At 36.5% G+C, this 20,205-nt stretch overlaps 2 protein-coding genes across 2 annotated transcripts; one reads left to right on the top strand and one right to left on the bottom strand.

Moving 5' to 3' along the window:
• Window positions 1-807: 807 nt before the first annotated feature.
• Window positions 808-3,515, top strand: LOC107043742 (the record flags this gene model as incomplete). Its single annotated transcript, XM_015265354.1, has 5 exons — window positions 808-1,008; window positions 2,263-2,584; window positions 2,776-2,923; window positions 3,224-3,330; window positions 3,388-3,515. Coding segments are annotated over 5 exons (906 nt in total), but the record flags the coding sequence as incomplete, so codon positions are not given.
• Window positions 3,516-11,413: 7,898 nt separating this feature from the next.
• LOC107043744 lies at window positions 11,414-14,617 on the bottom strand. Its single transcript, XM_015265355.1, has 4 exons — window positions 13,994-14,617; window positions 13,386-13,590; window positions 12,913-13,078; window positions 11,414-11,709 (listed from the first exon to the last, which is right to left on the bottom strand). The coding sequence occupies exons 2-4, from the start codon at window positions 13,392-13,394 to the stop codon at window positions 11,471-11,473; spliced, it is 414 nt and encodes a 137-aa protein (XP_015120841.1). The 5' UTR covers window positions 13,395-13,590; window positions 13,994-14,617; the 3' UTR covers window positions 11,414-11,470.
• Between the last annotated feature and the right edge of the window lie 5,588 nt (window positions 14,618-20,205).

The raw sequence follows: 20,205 nt of genomic DNA, 5'->3' as shown, positions 1-20,205 counted from the left end.
AATAAATAATAACAGTGATGATTAATAACAAAAATAAATAATAACAATGATGATGAATAACAATAATGAATAATAACAAATATAAAATATGAGGTTAGTAATAAATAATAAAGTTTTAGTCTGATTCTTTGCACTCGTCACAAAAAAAGTACGTGGGTCCTGCATTTTCATCAATGTTAGCACAGGTACAATGAGCCCAACCGTTGCAACTCTGGCACTGAATCCACTCCCCACCACTGTCATAAAAACGTTTTTCACAATAAATGCATGGAACATTGTCTGCATCATTGGATTTCTTTCTGATTCCCCTCAAACTTGCCCCCCGGTCCGTTTCGCCCCGTTGGTCCGTTTTGCCCCCCCCCCCTCCCCTATTGAAGATGTATCTGCTCATATAATTGTCTTATCCAGAAAAAATTAGAGGTCGATCGCTTGTTTCAATAACTTCCGGGTAGAGTGGGACTGATATATAGGCTGGGTTGGCGTGGGTGTGAACCGTCATGGGTTAGACCAATAACTTATCGACCAATCCCCTTCTTTTATGAATTATCAAAAACTACAAATAGTAAAATTCCTATGAAAATTCCCGAGGGAAAGCTGAGAAAATGTTTATTAAAATTGAATAAGAGGCGAGCAATATCGGAATCCATTGGTCATATTGTAATAGAAATAATTCGATTCCAAATTAATTTTTTTATCGTACAATACTGAAAAATAATTTTTTTGGTCATTTATCTTGGATTCTTTTTTTTGTGCTATTTCTATAATGAAAAGTTTCGTTTCAATAATTTTTCTTTTTCATCCCCGTAGTCTATCGCTGTAGGATTTGGCTATTATCGAGGAGCCAAAGCTATCCTTTACCAAGCAATCTTGTTACGACTTTTGCAATTGGCACCAGGGCTCAAGGATGTGGAGTTGATCATATCTGACTTTGAAAAGGCGGCCCTCAAAGCTTTCCGATTGGTTTTCCCTCGAGCCAGGATACAAGGTTGCTGGTTTCATTTCATCAAAGTAAGTGAAATAAACTTTTTTTTTCAGCATGGGGCCCCAGAAATTTCGTCCAATCTCTCCAAGATTGAGAAAGTGTGAAATCCTGAGTCGAAAGTCCCTTCTCGCCTTTTGGCTCTCGGGCTTTTTTTTAAGTTGAAATAGTATAAACATGACTAAAATTTTGAATATGGAAATCTAAAATAAATTTGAAATGGAAGGTGATACATATGAATGAAAACGATTTAATTGAGTTCGTGTTCAATTGACAGTTCAGTATTATTGATAATAATTAATTCATGAATCGTAAAATAACATATAGTCTTATAACAAAATGTTTTCGCGGTCAGGCAAAAGATTAAAATGTAGAAAAAAATCTCAATAAATTAAACGTCAGAAGATTAATTCCAAGAACATTCAAATATTAAATTAATTATCAACAACATTCCTAGGGGAGAGGGGCAAAGTAGAACGATTTGTCTTTCCCTGAATAAGCACACATTTTTTCATTAAATAACTGAAATCTAGGTTAATTGGAACCCAATCAATATTTCCCTTTTTTTTTAGGTGAATTATCTTTCAAAAACTTAAGTTTTCCATGTTTCCCTGATTTTTCACCCACTAAATTTTTGGTGACTACTAAAACCACAAGATTTTCAAATTCTTAGTTTTCTAGTGGCAACTATAAATTTTTCTGTTACATGTCATTGACATAACAAAAATTTTCAAAGAATAATGGAAGGCTTAACCCTAGTCTGGTCATCCTCCGCGAACCAACGACTTGGTCAGGTCCGCGGGGAAACGCCCCCGTGTTATTTAGGCCAGGACGTTGCCAAATTCACTGTATACTGCCCGGACGCGTTTAGCGAGTTTCTGGCAACGTCGCGTAACGGGCACTCACGTTTAATGTGGGAAAAAATCATTCCTCTCTTGGAAATAATTTTTTTCTTCATGAATTTTGGGAATTACATTGTTCTTAAATTAGTATAATTTTATAGACACTTTAATGGGAAAAGTCCAATTTTTTAGAAATTTTACAGTCAGCCAATCGATGGCAATTCACGAAAAACAACGCACTGTGGTATTTCCCTCATGCGTTGACCAATCTAGGGTTAATTGCATTCTATTTTGGCTCTATCGCTTTCGGCTCATATTTTTTTGAAATATCTCTTGAAAATCTCTTCCAGAAATCAAATAATAAATTTTTTTGTTGATGACCATATACATAACGATGCCGTTGTATGAAAGGAATTGCTGCATGTTATTCTTCTATTATAGGCCATGTCAGGTGACTGGAAAAAGCTAAGTCTCCAAAATGCTCCATCTGAACCAAAACTCATAGCACATTCCCTGGCACTATTACCACCCCATCTCATACCTCTTGGAGTTCAAATTGTGAAAGACGTATGTGCTTTATACAATGGAATTTTCCCGAAGCTCAACGTATGGTCTAATTATATCCAAAACGAATGGGGAGGAAAACCAGAAGTGGTGTCAGTGTTTGGTTCGTGCATTAGAACCAACAATGATTCAGAAGCATTCAATCGCCACTTCACTGCTAGAGCTGGTGATCGGCACCCACGAGTTTATGCATTTATTCGTGAGTATTTAATGTCCGATTCACAAAAAATGGAAAAAAATGTTGACTGAAGGATCTTCAGCGATAGCCGATTGAAAATTACTGCATGAACTTACAACGAATTTGAATGAAAAGAGCTATGAATGAAAAAATCATCTAAACCCGGCAAATCTTAGGTAGGTGTTCCACAAAAATGGTATTGAAAATTTCAGGAAATCTGCAAGATGTGATTCAAAATGAGGTGATTAATCTGCAACATTTAGAAGGAAATATCCCTGTCGTTAAAGTAAAAAACCTGGAGGAAATGTTCAATAAAAATATGAATATCATCAAAGCCCAGCAGAGTCTCTCGTCAACCAGGTAAAGGCAATGCCTATAATCATATTGATTGACATTTATCATAAAAAAAAATTATGAATCAACCTCTACGCATTATTTTCCAATTCCCCCTTGAGGGTATTTTGACCTTTCGCATCGAGGGAATGAAATACCTAACATGTTTGAATAATTCATCACTGTTCAGTGTAGATCATCACTTCATTGGGTTAATGTAATATCTAGATCAAAAAGTTGGAACAACCCTTAAAATTGAGCATTAATTTTTTTTTATTTGCATAAACAATGATGAAGTCAGATGTATGTACACTATTTGTTCCCTAGGCCCAGTCCACAAGGTGTATATAATTTCATGAAGCAGCTTCTACCTCCACAGTTATCGAAAATAATTGATGAGGAAAGATTGAAATTATCGCAGGGAAATGTGACAAGTAAGTTGAACTTTTTAATACGTTCCGAAGCACGTTAATAATAATTAATTTTTGCAGAGACAACCTTCATGAAGAAGTCAAAGAAGAGGACTGCTGTAAAATCTTCTGTCGAGGAGGAGGAGGAGGAGGAATATGGATGCAAAGCGTTTTTATTTCTATCAAGCAAATATCAGAAAATTAGATAAGAACTGTCTCTTAAATGAAAATGAAACGATATGGAAATGACCAATTTTTTAATTTACAGCTAGGAGGAAATACCAGCGTAAAACGACTGCTAAATAAATGGGAGGAACTTGGCCGAGTGACTGGAATGTTCAAGATGAGCTCAAATTCGCCGAAGCGTCAAATACACTGTCCCATGATATTGAGCATTATGTGAAACACAACAAGTTTATATATTCATAACTGTGGTATATTAGTATATTTCGTTACGAGTGCGGAAAAATGTTTTTTCGCACTCGCCTTCGGCTCGTGCTATAAACCCCCCACGAGCCAAAAAACACTTTTCCCACGAGTATCGAACAATATTTTTCATCACAATGTGTGGAAAAGGGACGTTTTAGGCCCGCGATGCGTGCCTAAAAAGTTACTTTTTCGCACAGCGTGATGAAAAATACAAAACGTTTCGAATACGAAAAATAAATGAAAATACATGAAAACAGACTAGTGGCAGAAGCGATAATTTTATTTGTAAAGTTAATTCTCATCTAGTCCAGTGGATAGATTATTGATTTAATCAGCGTCAGGGGAACTCTATAGAATTCAGGCGTATTTTAATATAAATTGAATTGAATCTTCGATTAGGTCCGGTTATCACTGCTCGTACTTTTCAGGCCCAAAAATTCATAATCAAATCAGCAAAATATGTTAACCTTCAGATATTTCGTAGACTTATAACTGTAATAGATGAGGTAAACAAATGTTATTCATATACAATCCGAAAGAATGTATTCTTATATAGTGTCACAATTTATAGTGGATAACAATTCACTCGCATGAATAATGTTTGTATTTCAACAGTATTGTTTTACTCGATTGATCATTATGAGTCTACTAGCTGTTCAATGGAAAGATGAAATTAACAAAATTACTGACTTCATTAATTCATTAAGACTGTGAAAATAAATATAATAATTCCGGAATTCTGAAGGCTTAGAAATTTTAAACAGAAAATTTGTCCAATGCTTTAGAGTAAAAAAGATTAAATGCAAGAGTAATTTGAAATGAAAAATAGAAGCAAGTTCCCTTCTCAATCTCTGAACGACGATTGTCGAATCGACCGTTCTTGTGTCAGTAGAAAGTACGAATAACAATTATGCGATTCGGATCAATTTTCTTACATTAACAAATCCAATTGTGGGTTTCGCGATTTTAGAAAGACGGTGACGGAATTTCTGGTTTTGGCCCGTCTTTGTCCTGCGCCAAGAGGAGACAGAGTATTGGAGCATCCACTCGGTTTCACCGCCTCTTTCTATACAATCGTCCGCCCATTGGTTGAGTTTTTCTACTTTCGCGCATGTACAGTAAATTTCTCGCTTCAAGAGAACAGTCTTCGGGTTTACCCCCACTACCTGTCCATGCGTATCTTTTAACATGGGAGTGGGGAGACTTCGGACGAAAACCGAAGATCATTCTCTTGGAGTGAGGACTTGATCCCCCCGTCAATTCAATCAATATCTGTTCGTGCGCTGTCCAATTTACATCTCACCTCAATATATAGTCTGACTAGTAGTTCTCCTGCAATATTAAAATTTTTATAACGTTTCGGATATATTTCATCAACAGTAATCCATAAATCAAGTTCTATTGCAATGTGTGATAAACCGGGCATCTGGTTGGAAGTCGTTCTACGGTTTCTATCATTGAAGGATATAATTAAATCAAGAGGAGGTGCGTATTCCATCACTTATCTTTCCCTTTTGAATAGAATCGCTCCCTGAAACTCACCTAATCAAAAATATGTGTATTTTAGTGCAATTTTTCACACGTTCCCCGCATTTCTTTTTAATGTTGGTGACTGGTTGAAATTTAGATGAGATAGTAGAGGGTAGGGTGAAGTGAAACGCTCATGTTAAACATTAGCTAGCACCAAAAACTAGCCCGATTAGGATTATTTTCGTTTCCGTGAAAAGTATTGCTACTTATGATGAATCTAGACAGGGCTCAATTAATTTATTCGTTTCCGAATTGTGACAATTCAACAATAGTGAATATCTAAACAATATGATTGCTTGCAATATTGGCTTGAATACGTTGTGCAAAATGATTTATAAAACAGAAATAGTGCAGATCATGAAAAAATTTGTATGACATTCCTACTGGATTACTAAAGATTCGTGCAAAAATAACTGAGAACGAAAGATTAAATTCATTTATTTCCTCTTAATTAGAAAAACTCAAATTAATGTTGATACATATATTTTTGAATGTTCAATGGTTTAAAAATTGAAAGTCATCTGGCGCTTCTTTGAAAATCCAAATAAATTGAGGAACCCTCCTCGTCTTCATAGTTGTCAAAAATACTAAATTTGATTGAGTTTCCTTTGAAATCTAAAATTTTTGGATTCCCTTCCCCCCCCCTCCCCCTCCCTAAGTCGCATTCAGTGTCACTATCCTAAAAATTCCCAGTCAACAGTCCATGAAATGTAATTTTTTTTCTTAACAGAGTATTTATCCATTAATTCATTGCGTTTCAGTGTGCAAAGCCTGGCGAAAAATCGTGGACAATTACTGCCACCAAATTCACGACGTCTCGATCGACGCAGTTTACAACATCGATGATGACGTTTACAGCTCTCGCAGCACGGGGCGAGGACTCTCACTCGATATTTATAAAACGACGAGATATACTTCAAGACTTGTAAATCGAGTAATTTTCAAATGTGGAAAGTACCTCACGGTTCTTACAGATCAACGAAATGATTTTGAATCGGCAGTATTTGCTGCAGTAATCTCCTGCCATCGACTGAAATAGCTAACCATCCCAATTTCCACCAAGGGTCAAGACAAGAAATTGAATCACTTATTGAAGGTCAACCCAAAGCTGGAGAGATTATCTGTTAGCATATACAACACGGAGTTGTATTGTTTTATGAAGGGCCTTCCAGCACTGACATGCCTTAAAGACCTGGTCATCATCAAAGCTACCGATGGCTGTCCGTCAGAGCATTTGCTGATTTTGATGCGACTGGTGATTGAAAAAGCTGAAGCTCTGGAATCATTTGAGACCAATTACGCTGATGACGACTTGATTTTTGCAATTGGTAACAAGATTGATTTGAGAAAATTAAAGATACAGAGCACATTCTGTGAAATCACTGCATTGGGAATCTCCCAAATCTCTCGACTATCGCAACTCCAATATTTGAGTATTGACTCTGGAGACTCAATGAACGGAAGATACTGGCTCAATGAGAATTTCATCTATCGTATCGTGCAGCATTGCCAGCAGTTGAGGAAAATTGAGTTGTGTGGTAAGGAAACTGAAACATTTCATCAGCGTGGAGAATATAACAAAAGCAGCAATTCATAAATAAAATGATCTGTTCCTCTGATTCGGCATAATTTCGTGCTGAATAGATTGTCCTGCCTAAGAAAATTCTAAATTTAAAATGTAATATATTTATCTACTCTTTTTTGGGGCCGAAAATTCATGTTCTGCATTTTGTGTAAGTCTGTCAACGAACACAGAATTCAAAAAATGCGTATTTCACATTTACCGATGGATTAGAGTTACTATGAATCGGAATTTTCATGATGGATATTCAGATGTTCATTCGGGTAAATGGTTTGGGGCTTTATGTTCGTTTTTTATCATGCAATATTGATGTATATGTTCCAGATTCGATTATTACGACCGATCAATGCATTCACATGTTATCTCAGTTGCCGGAGCTGAAGTCATTAAGCATTGGTGACATGCCCAATATTACTGGAGTATACCTGGATTCCTTGAGCAGGCTGAAAAAGTTGAACATTGACAGATGTCCCGTTTGTGATAAAGGAATTATCGGATTATTAAGACGACCAAACCAACTGAGTTCATTGGAGCTAGTTGGAACCAGGATCACAGTTGAGACGGTCATCGCAGCAGATTGGATGATTAAGGAATCCTTCGATGAGAGGCAACTCAATTTGACCCCCGATTCTCCTGATTTGGAATACTGCCTGAATTGGGAAGATAAATCAGAACGACTCAAAATTATCTCTCTTCATCATTCATAAATATCCTCCTATCCATTGCAATGGTTCATTGTCAAACTATGAATTATATTTTATTATTTATATCCTTTCTCACTTAATGTATGTTCTTCATTGCCTTACTTTGGTATCCATTGTTCAATAAAGATTAACAAAATATTCATTACCATTGGAAAATGTACCCTTTTTTCATTTCTAAATCTCAAAGGTTTGTTCGTGTTTTTTTTGGATAATACCTTTTTTTTACGAGAGATTTTTCCAAAATTTTCTAGAAAATCGGACAATGGTCTACAAAAATTTCTGAAAGTTTCCTTGATCCTCGAATTTTGAACTATATGCAACACAGTGCAATAAATTATAGCCTATAGCCGACCGAGCATAAGGATTGCAAAATGTCATTGCAATCCTTCCAGTCAATTGAGCCGTGAATCGCGAACAAAATACTAGCCGCAGATTTATTATATTATAAAGAATATTTCAATCAAACAAGTCACCCCCTAAAATTTCCAATTGATTGAATGATTATTTAATTGATAAGGAATTTTATTTATATTAGTTTATTATTATATAGTCGATCTGAGTCTATGACTAGCAAAAATACATGCTATTGAGTTCTAATTCGAAATTCACGAGCTGTCGAATGAATTCAAAGCATAATTAAGATCTATTTTGAAATTTTGGTCCAGAATTGCCCGAATTGCCCGATATTGTAAAAATTATAATACAGAAGAAAATTCCTCCATGCAGACAAACTCCGTATTTCCAGTTTTTAAATATATTTGTTAGGGACGTAGATAACAAAGCCCTTACGGAAGCCATAAATCAATCGGAAATTAATTAACTATCAATAATAAATATTGTTATGACTTTCACAATCAAATATGAGGAAGAAACTCCTTCCATCACCATATTCATTGTCAATGAGAAAAATAAAATTCTGATTAATTTTTCCATCAACACTGGAACCCAATTTATTTTCAATTACCGATTTCACCACTGATCGATGTGAATTTTTTTATTGACTGAATGAGTCATGAGAAATCAAAATATCATTATCATCCATACGGTATTTTTTTTTTANAACGGATTTACCGATGATTGAATTACAATAAGTTTCAAGATTATAAAAATACAGGTGGAGATAGGCATCAGTCACATTCGAATTGGAAATTTAAAATCAATAAAACACTGTGGTCATCGATGAATCTAATTCTCATTTCTCTGTTGCATATAGTTAAAGAGAGCCCGCGGCGAAATCTGTCTATATTAGAGTTACGAACCAATTAAGTAATTTTTAATGTATGATGGGACATGTTAAAAAGTGGAAAAAAATGATGAATACAATCCATTTCACCCCATTTGTCATCGAAAACTTTTTTTTTTGTTTCTACATTTCAAATCGTCCAAGTGCCTCAATTTTTAGCCGATTGACATTTATTTCTCCTCCAAAATGTTCGTTAGACTCGAAGGAAAGCAGGTAGGTATCCGTTTCATGATACATTGAACGATTCTTCACAAAATCACATAATTAAAAAAAAAATACAAAATTGATAAATCAAAGCGAGAGCAAGAAGCTAAGGAAAAAATATATGTAAATATAAAACAGTGGAAATTCTGATGATAAATCAAGCATTCATAGTTTTGATATCTATTTTATGTAAAATAATAATAATACAATAAACAAGTGTGATGATTTTTTTTTTCTAAAGTTCTTTCGATTTACAATTCGACAGCACATCAATTATCAAAATCCTAGATTCCTATAATTTCGTACTCACATGAGGAAAAATAATCGTTATTGCATAATAAAAATACATATATGAATAAAATAAATTTCCTCTTCTGTTGATTTTCTTCATTAGTTGACAATACATTGGTGACTTCGACCGATATCAGCTGAAAATGTGATGCAACTAAATATTGAGAAAGTTTATAGATTATATTAAATAAAAAACATCCCTCATTGACCGTTGCTTAATTCTATTGTTATTAATAATTAATAATATGGAGATGGCGGGGTGAAATTAGTTGAACTTCACATGACTTAGAAATTCCAATCTGATTCAAAGTATGAAAATGATTCACCACGGATTAGTCATTCATAATTAATTCATAAATAATTCTCTAAAAAGTCTCACTCTAGTTGAAAATAGGAGAGAATTATGTCGTTTGAAGTCGTGGAAGATATTTCTCGAGGCGTCATCACTCGGTGGAAAAATTTCTCTAAAATTACGGTCGATAAGTGAATGCCGTCTAAAATCTCTACCCTGCCGACGTCGATTGACGACCCGAACATGAAAATCCGGCGTTGTTCTCTGTAGACTCGTTTTCCTGTACAGTTGTGTTTTGTAGACTCGTTCCGCGAGGTTTCTCACTAGATGGTAACTTTGTCTCGATGGTGTCGTCTGTAGAGTTGTAAAAGTACAAACCACGCCCCCCCCTAGCAACTGGCCACATTTCATCCCCAAGTAGCAAACCTTGCGAAAGATATCTGAAAGTATACCAAAAAGGCTGACTAATGTCCGTCCAAAAGGTATCTTGCAGTCATACGATAACTTTTAGTTAACTTCTAGGTAACTTCTAGACACAAGTTACCTTTTTGGACAGACATTAGACAGCCTTTTTGGTATACTTGCAGATACCCTCCAGCACTGTGCTGCTTGGGTCTGACCACGGAGAGTTCTTACACAACAACCCAAGCAGCACAGTTCTGGAGGGTATCTGCAAGTATACCAAAAAGGCTGTCTAATGTCTGTCCAAAAAGGTAACTTGTGTCTAGAAGTTACCTAGAAGTTAACTAAAATTTATCGTATGACTGCAAGATACCTTTTGGACGGACATTAGTTTGCCTTTTTAGTATACTTTCAGATATCTTTCGCAAGGTTTGCTACTTGGGAGGCGGGTTTTGTTTCTACTTCCCAGATAGACATTTGCTGCCAATTGGATGGCAAGATGATGCCAACGAAGGGCAATCGTTGCCGACAATCCAAAGTAGCAAACCTTGCGAAAGATGTCTGAAAGTATACCAAAAAGGCAGACTAATGTCCGTCCAAAAGGTATCTTGCAGTCATACGATAACTTTTAGTTAACTTCTAGGTAACTTCTAGACACAAGTTACCTTTTTGGACAGACATTAGACAGCCTTTTTAGTATACTTGCAGATACCCTCCAGAACTGTATTGCTTGGGATTGCATATAACCTTACTTACCCAATCTGACACCTAAATGACGACAAGTTTTGGTGTATGCTCATCGGCCGCCAAGATACGAGCAATTTGACGGCAACGCTTCCCAAGCAGCACAGTTCTGGAGGGTATCTGCAAGTATACCAAAAAGGCTGTCTAATGTCTGTCCAAAAAGGTAACTTGTGTCTAGAAGTTACCTAGAAGTTAACTAAAAGTTATCGTATGACTGCAAGATACCTTTTGGACGGACATTAGTTTGCCTTTTTAGTATACTTTCAGATATCTTTCGCAAGGTTTGCTACTTGGGTTGTCACTGCATTGCCGGCAATTTCGATTGATATTGGTCATAAGGAGAACGGGGCAAAATGAAACGTTCTGTGATCTTCTCCAAATCCCAATATCTTCATTTGTAAACGAAGATATGAGGATTTCGAGAAGATCTCAAAAAGCTTCATATTTTGCCCCCCTCCCCTCTTCTATGTTCGTAGTGTTTGAAAAGCAGATGTGGAAGCGGAAATTATTAATCGATAATTGAAGCAATCAATCTTTTTATTATAGAAATAATGACAACTCACATTAAAAAAAAAAGATATCTGGAAAATATATACCCAGCAAACAGTATGTCGACAAATTTCGATAAATTGCCGATGCCCTGTTAAATTTTAGATGCCACTGGCAAAAGTTGTTTTCTGGGTATACATAAGTACGAATACAAAGAAGTGGGAAGTGCGAAAATAATAGCTGTTGTACGATGTTTAAATATCATAATTCCAAGCTCCTTGATCGACAGCTGCTCTTTGGGCTTTGGAAAGTCTACCGCGTTTAGATGGAATTTGCTGTCTACCGTCATCATTCTGTCCTTCCTGAGGATGCTGGCGAGCACGGTTCCTCAGTATTTGTTTTTCAGATTTGAGAGCGGCCATTATGTTCTCATAGAACATTTGTTCTGTGAAATCTGGAATTTGTCCTTTTCTCTGACTTCGGCGCATAGCTCCTGTTAGGCGGAAAGAAATGGTATTAACAATAAGTTAACGTTCTAACAATCGAGGAATATCTCGATTGATCTCTTAATTCCTCGTAATTCAATTACGTGGAATCTACATTCAGATAAATTCTCTCCATCGAAACATGGATGTAATGCATGAGTTTCAAAATTTAAGAAAGAAAATAGTGAATGAATCAATGGAAGAGTTAATTGGAAATCTGTAATTGAGGAAGTAATGGTCTATACTATTCTCTTATTAAATTTAGTAGTTTCCCTTTAATATTTTCGTTGCATACTAAATCGAAATTGACGTCAGCGTGGATATGTAAAATGTAACGATGCAATGCTATTGGTTTTCAAAAAAGTATCATTTTTAGATTTTTACACCGAATAAATGATAAATCAATGAATATTAATTATGAATAATGAAGTCTGGAAATGATGTAGGCTAGTTGAATAGTTGATCATGGAGAAATTGCAAACACTCGGAAGGATTAGCATAATTTATCAATTATCGCCAGTGCAAAAAAAAAACTAGAACATTGATTTTTCATAAAAACTTTTTCCCGTCTGATTTTAAAATAGATTTTTACCGGATTTGTTCCTCCAGAAAGTTTGGAACTAGTAGTGGGGGACATTCCTTTTCGAGTAGTAATTCAAATGAAAAATATAAAAATTAGTTTCAAGTTTTTTCGATTATAATAAAAAATAAAAAAGATTTTCCGAATCCGCATCGTGTAAATACCACTATAGAAATAGCAAAATCTGAAGAAAATGAGAAAGTCATCTGGTGATTCAATTAAAGGCATTTCAACGCTCAAAATCACGGTATTCTATCAAAACAGAATAATGAGACGACAGAACGAAATACTAAACTTATTACCAGTACAATTCTAACATTTCAAATCATAACATCGTACAACAGTAATAAAAAGAAACGTAAGATAACGTGCTAGCACAGTCAAATGGATTCATTCTGACGCTACGAAAAAAGTGCGCTACCGGAGCCACCACGAAAAATTGTTATATTTCGCAACCAAATTTCCCATTCTGGGACACGATGATGTTTCACGATGATTCTCTCTGTATTTTGTTCTACGTTTCAACTCGATAAATTCAAGGAAAGTGGAATTTCCGGCTTATTGTTCTTCAAGCATTGGATCAACTGACAACTATCAACTGTTAGCCCTCATTTATCGTTCAAAATTTTACCTCTCAAACATTTAGTAAAATTTGTTCCTTCCAAGCGAAATTTATCTGTTTGTCCTGACCCCGTCCAAGTCACCTCACGAATGAATTCTCCCTCGAAACTTCTTTTGATACACCAACCAATTGCATCACGAAGAGTGCTTCCACCGAGTCCAACGAAGTATTTCACCTAACACAAAAAATACATGATTCAGTATTTAAGCGAAGAAACCTAAAAGGTGAATTCTCTACAGTTTGCTAAATAAATAATAGCATGAACATTACTGGAAATTCTGAGCAATTTGAAAAACAAGTTGAGAAAATGTTTCGTACGGAATTTATCAATCTATAAAAGAGATTTTTGAAAATACTACCTCGAAATTACTTTTTTGTCACTAGCAAATCAATGAACAATAGAAATAAAAAAATTGACCGATCCCAATTGACCCCAATGATACTACGGAATCATTCATCAGTATATTGTTGAGTAAACTTACTACATTCATGTAGGTTGCCTCACTGGTCTCATCCTCAAAAATATTCTACTCTGCCTCTGATCGAATTGGTAAACACTCAGGCCGTACAAGGGGCATCCCTTCGATATTTCCATCACGGGTTTTCAATATATTCTGTAGATCTGAGATTTTGTTCTGCAGAGAAGATACTTTATTTTCCACAGATGATATTTTACTATATAATTTCCTGCAAGAAAATAATATCCAGTAAGGACCGATAGCTGTAAGAAATAATCAAATGAGTTTGGTTTATGATCACATGATTTATAATCCCTGCAACCAAATGATTATGTCCAGGTTTTGAAAAGAATCCTTCGCACAGGTGTTCGGGATTTTTCATTCTGGAAATGTTACTATTGTCATTTATTTGCAATTAAGCTATTGGAAAGTCTGTGATCATTTGAAGCTTTTGGCATATTACAAGTCAGTATTCACAGCTTATCAACCTGGAAGAAATCATAATATCTTTCAATTGTAATTCACTTCCTGATGAATTAAAATTGAAAGAAGTATGCAATAACAGTTTGTGAGATATTATAAGCAATGATCACTATGGAAGGGATTAGTTATACAGTCATATGAGCGATTACCTCATTCCTTCTTTCATTTGGTAATTATGTTGTATCAAAAGATGTTTCAAGGCCGCATTACCATTGCCAGCTTCACTAGAATCGGTGATATCAGATACGTTGCTGGAAGAACTTCGAGTGCTAGCTTCAGATACCCTACTACTTCCTCCTCCGACATGCGCTCTCGATCTTATTCCCCTCGCTTCCTCCTCTTGATATCGTTGCTCCTCCAGTTCACGTGCTCGTTTAGCTTCCTCCTCTCGTTGCAGTTGCTCTTCCAGTTAACGTACTCGTCTCGATTCCTCCTGTCGATGTCGTTGCTCCTCCAGGTCTCGTGCTCGCCTCGCTTCTTCCTGGAGATTGTATGCTTGGAGCTCTTTGCAGTTGTCGTTTTTCTTTCTCATTGTCCTGTGTTTTTTCATCCGCCATCATTTCAATCTGATTTTTTCTCTGTTTTTTTCTCCCATCTTTCTTCATCTTCTTTTGTATGTCTCTCGCTCCTGCCATAGCAGCGTCCTCATCAGTGTTGGTGGTATCCGCTGAATCAATCCCTCTAATGTTCTCCATATCCTGCTACAATTTGAAGTTTCGTAAAGCTAGCCTTCGCCGGTCCCTGAATCTTCGCACGAGATCACGATCCTCATCACTCACACCTGCATGAGTAGTGGACTCCATGATCCTTTGATCCCTCCTCATTTTTTTTCATGTTCATGTAATTTTCTTAATTGTTCTCTTTTCTCTTCTTTTTTTGAGCTTTTATGACCTCGATGTCTTGATCATTGGATCCAAAGGGTCCATTGTAACTGAGAGGCGATATTGGTGGAGACGAAATGGATTTTGAAGAACTGGAGATTCTCGGTATATTGTCGTTAGGATTATCATTTTCTTTGCCGAAAGGGGGCTGACGAGAATTCTGTTGACTCTGGGATGGTTGTTTTTGGCCTCTCAAATAAGTGCGAATGTTGTTTATACGAGTACCAAGACTCGTTACACCTGATGACAAAAAGTCCTCCATAGAATCATCTTTTTCCTTTTTTCTCTCCCTTTGACTCTCGGTTTCGGCATTTTTACGCTTGTTCATCTGAAAAGAAGAGAATAACGCTGAATTATGATGCAAAATATGAAATTTACGGAGATAATTTTGCATTCAACCATTCTCCAACTTATTTAAGATTACCGTCATGATGAAATTAATCTGAAGAATTGATTCAGCTAAATTGACATTGACAAGGTATTTACCACACCGTATCCGGATCTGGAACCATTTGATTTTTATGCAATAATACCGCCACAATGAAACAACCCGGAAGAGGCGATTCAGGTAAATTGATATTAGTTGGCTGTGTACGTGGCCATAGCGGCATTCGGAAACATTTCATTTTTACGTCGGTCAATAAGATAAGAGATAAATCATCCTGCATATTTGAGCAAATATAAATACCAAACTCAGTGAATGGTAAACCCATATTATAGAATGGTTCAGCTACAATGAATTTTTGAACTAACAAATAGTGACAATCATTTCTAAAAAGGATATTCCTGATAATGCAAATGCAACCATCTTGTGTTATACATGTGTTATCACGATCATTTAGTCGGAATGTCAATTTTTGATAACATACTTTTTTGTATTGAGTATAACTGATCAATGGTGAATTCCATATAGGTCCCAACATATGTGGCTGAGATGCTGTAATAGGAGAATGAATAGTACGATGAGAGGATTTTTTACGGATTAATTCTGCTCGCCTGTTATTGATGTGTCGCAAACTTTGATTCTTTTTTCGGCAGTATTTTCTGAAAATGGTCATGTTATTCTCGAAAGTGAACGTTGATATCGCGTCGAGTGGGCCAAAATTTTCATAGTCTTCAATCGTATGCAAGTAGCCGTGAATATTATATGAACAATAATTACATCCAAAAATCTTGGGACAGTGTTCCACATAAAGAGGCATTGCCATTTTCGCAAATTGAACCTGTTGAGGAGTGGAATGTCTATGAACAAAGACTCGCATGGCCGCATGAAACAGTAAAAAATGATCATAGGTTTCTTCATCAATGATTCCGGAGAATATAACAATGCCGATATAGAGAAGTATCTGCCTATTTTCAGTAGCCTTGAATTTCGTGTAGCGGCGAAAACTTTCGGGACACCTCGAAAAATCGCTTGGATAATAGTGCGAGATCACTCGAAGGCGGTTGTCTGCTCTTTGGTAGTTTTCACGAGACAATTGCACAGAGCGTTTGAACTTTCCATCAATAATCGCACTCAAGAATTTGTTTACAGCCCCAAGAAATGTTAACTGCTGAATGTCAAAGGGAACATTTGTAACCAGAGGAATTCGATTCTTTAAACAACATTCGCCTTCATTATGATGTGACCCATCCAAAGCCAGAGCATACTCTTCATCTGTCCGTTGAGGCCGGTTTATTCCAAGATAGGTTAACCGTTTTTTCTTCTTCGGATTGTCAGAACAGGCACATCCCACGATTTTACACGTCGAGCAGGGCACTTTTGCCATATGCCCCACATGATTCAAACCACATGCTCGGGCTGGAGCATTAACAATGAATAATCTGAGTGAAACTTTAAGGCGTCTATTATTATAAATCGACAATTCCCCCAGCTGCTGAAACTGCATCGACATCGTTAAAAAAATATTGGAAGAAGTCACAAAAATCGGCTGGCTTTTCTTCCCCTTGATATATTCCAACAATTTCCGGTTTACAATCGGGAATATTAGCAATATTTATTTGGATTGGCCAAATTGTTCCCTTTGCCGATTTATCGAGTGTCCCTCCATCAATACTGAAGTCAACGAATAAATGATTCGGGATAATGTTAGGATCAACAAGGGTTAATATTGCCAACAATGCCTCAGTAAAACCCAAATGCAAATATTCTCCTGGGTGGACTACTTTTAATCCGACAGAAGTCCGGGGGGTTTTAAGAAGGGTTTTTGTAGTTCTGGGTAATGATTGGAAACAAGGATGTGTTCGAAGAAGACGGAGGACAGCATCTCCTTGTACATGGTTGATATCATGCTGGAGATATATCTGGCTTAATCCATTCTTGAACCTTGTAGGTTCATCGATTTTGGGCTGTGGAGGTGAGGACACTGTGAAGATGAGAGAATGACTTGGAGTGGCGAGCGGATCAGTATTTTCCCGTGGAGGCGTATGAAGAGATTCGTGAAGAGGCATATGGACTTCATTGGTGGCAAAGACGGGGGGATTGGGAGGGAATCAGAGGTGAGAGACTCGTCGGAATAAACTGCGATATCCGGGGTGGAGATATGCTGGGGGTGGGAGTCAGTCCCTTCAAAAGTTTGGAATATTGATGTTTCCATCTCTATTCGGTGTTTTCCTTCAATGTTTTTTCGCTGTCGTTCGCTTAGTTCAACCCAGGGTTTTCGTCTTCGTGGGATCTTACGTGCATATTTGTTCTAACTCGATGGAAACTTCCTACGTTTCCTCGAATTCATTGACTCTTACCGATATACTCTGCAAACAAATAAGAAAGTCGCGGAAATAATGAGTTTTCATACATAATTATCGTAGAATATAATAGACAGACAACATGATACAATGACTGACACTCGACTGTGGGTATGCATAAAATAGTAATTAAGGCTGTAGTGGCGTGCTTGAACCATCGAAATCGTAATTGAAGAGTGTGTTGAATTGAACGGTTTGTCCGCAACCCGAGAAAATACTGTTAACGACGAACCAATTCGAGAATATAGGAACAAAACGTTGTTATTACGACAATTGTCCATCGCCATGATTTTTATTTTCATCGAATGTCCTCTGATTCTCCAACCTGATTGAAAATAAAATCTTGCAGAAACGTGAATCGGTTGAATTTTTTATGCCTGAGGTTTATCAAATGGAAATCGAACTAATTAATAGTTAAAAATTATCCTATATTCTTTCAAAACCCCTTGAATCATTCCGATAAACTCAGGATTATTGATCTACAACATAACTATTCCGTTGTGAGTCAACGGGGCGGGAAAATAGAGCGTGAAAAAATGTAAACAAGTCATTCTCCGTGGTAATATGGTCAAACGCATCATATCAGAGAGAGAAGAGTTTAAAAAGAAATAGTTGACAAATGATTCATTCAATGTTTATGACTAAAATTATAACTTCTCTTAGTTCAGCTGATGAACTTTCTTCATTTATTTTTTGTTTTTAAAATTGCTTTAAAGCAGTAAAGAGAGCAGTGACACGTATGAAAAAATCGTATAGGAACTTTCTATACGGATTGTGTATAAGAATCTATAGAAATCGTATAGAAATAATTTGTATGAAAAATATCCGTATAGAAATATCCGAATATCATATACGAAAATTCTATAGAAATTCTATACGCAATCCGGATAGAAAATTTCTATACGATTTTTTCATACGTGGACACACTTACCTTTTCAGTGACGAGAGGCAGAGGCGATAGTTGGATGAATTCCTACCAAAAATTGGTCACAAATTAGCAAAAATTATTATTGTGAACACTTTACACTTTGTTAGAAACACTTGAATCAACTAGAATAATTAAAAAGGCTCCTAGGTACCCCCAAAATACGTAAAGAACACTCTGTTATGTTTTTGTTTCAACGTCAACGTACTGGATCGTTCTGGATGGACGGCCAGCAGCCGGGCATCAACCAATCAGACTCGCATGCGCCTACCCAAGCAACACAGTTCTGGAGGGTATCTGCAAGTATACCAAAAAGGCTGTCTAATGTCTGTCCAAAAAGGTAACTTGTGTCTAGAAGTTAACTAAAAGTTATCGTATGACTGCAAGATACCTTTTGGACGGACATTAGTCTGCCTTTTTGGTATACTTTCAGATATCTTTCGCAAGGTTTGCTACTTGGGTCTCTGCGCATGTTGGGGAGAGTCGGAAATTCAAAAATTGAACGAACTCATCTATTAGATATTCGGATTGAATTTCAATAGGAATAACATCGGATTACATGTACGATAATAGTGTATATCGATACGCGTGGGAAATGTAATCTCAATTGAAGCCAGATGCGTTCAGAACCCAAGTAGCAAACCTTGCGAAAGATATCTGAAAGTATACCAAAAAGGCAGACTAATGTCCGTCCAAAAGGTATCTTGCAGTCATACGATAACTTTTAGTTAACTTCTAGACACAAGTTACCTTTTTGGACAGACATTAGACAGCCTTTTTGGTATACTTGCAGATACCCTCCAGAACTGTGTTGCTTGGGAATGTCCATGTATGCATTAATATTGTAGACTTAAAAATCCAAGTCACAAATAATTGCGGAGGGAAAAAGAAATGTAAATTCGTTTGTCCAAATGCACAAATCGAATGATTGATGATATCGTAATGACACCATCTCTCGTTTTATCCACCAAATTGTTGAGAATTTATTAACATAGCTATGAAAAAAAACGGCTGAACATTTTTGGTTTTTTTTTGTTTTGCTATACTTTTTCAGAGACCCAATAGACTCAACTAAGTGTCGAAAATATTAATGCTCATTGAGAATTAAAGTGAACACTAGTAAAAAAATAAAATCACTTGCAAAGAGCTCAAACGTTCCAACTAGAGTGACTTAGCTTCTAGTTCAGTTCTCGATAAATCTCAAATTCAACGGAAATAGCGAGTTTGCTCTAAGAACCTTTTGAATAAGTGTCATTTTGCTCTTCAAAAAGGATTAGCTGAGAAATTTTTCTTATCTCTATTAAATTAAGAGATATTCATTAAAAAATGAACCACCGCACCGACGAAATCGACTAAGACCCATTGACTTCTTTCCTACCTATGCGTCGATCAAGAAAATTACGGACTCCAGAAACCAATTCAAATCGAAAAAATATCCAATAATAAATGTCTTTTAACTCGCTCATAACTCACCGATTTGGTTCTAGAGAACCAAATAAGTGCAAATCTAATACAACCCGGGTAGAAATCACGCCGCTCGAGCTCGGCTCGGAACCCGTATCCCAGCTAGAAATACGCCACTCCGCCCCAGCTTGGGATAAACTCCACGCGCGTCACATGTACCCGAGGTTGAGCCGCGTCACGCGCTCACAGCCCAGCGTTAGACTATTTAATTATCAACGCTACAGGAGAGGATATTCTTCATTGTTCGATAGGCCTGCGAGTTCTAAGAATATTCTACGATTTATTAGGGAAATGTTGAATACAGGTATGCCAAAATAACACGCATGAAAAAATTCAATAGAAAAAC

Source organism: Diachasma alloeum, unplaced genomic scaffold, assembly GCF_001412515.2.
Source record: "Diachasma alloeum isolate Michigan unplaced genomic scaffold, Dall2.0 Dall_scaffold_00623, whole genome shotgun sequence".
Taxonomy (NCBI): Eukaryota; Metazoa; Arthropoda; class Insecta; order Hymenoptera; family Braconidae; genus Diachasma; species Diachasma alloeum.
This window is presented reverse-complemented; position numbering and strand designations above follow the sequence as displayed.

What these genes read in the sequence shown, in the direction of transcription:
- LOC107043744 (XM_015265355.1), bottom strand. An exon ending in TTTTACTAAATGTTTGAGAG is followed by an intron (nt 11,710 to 12,912) that starts GTAAAATTTTGA and finishes TCCGCCTAACAG; the next exon opens with GAGCTATGCGCCGAAGTCAG.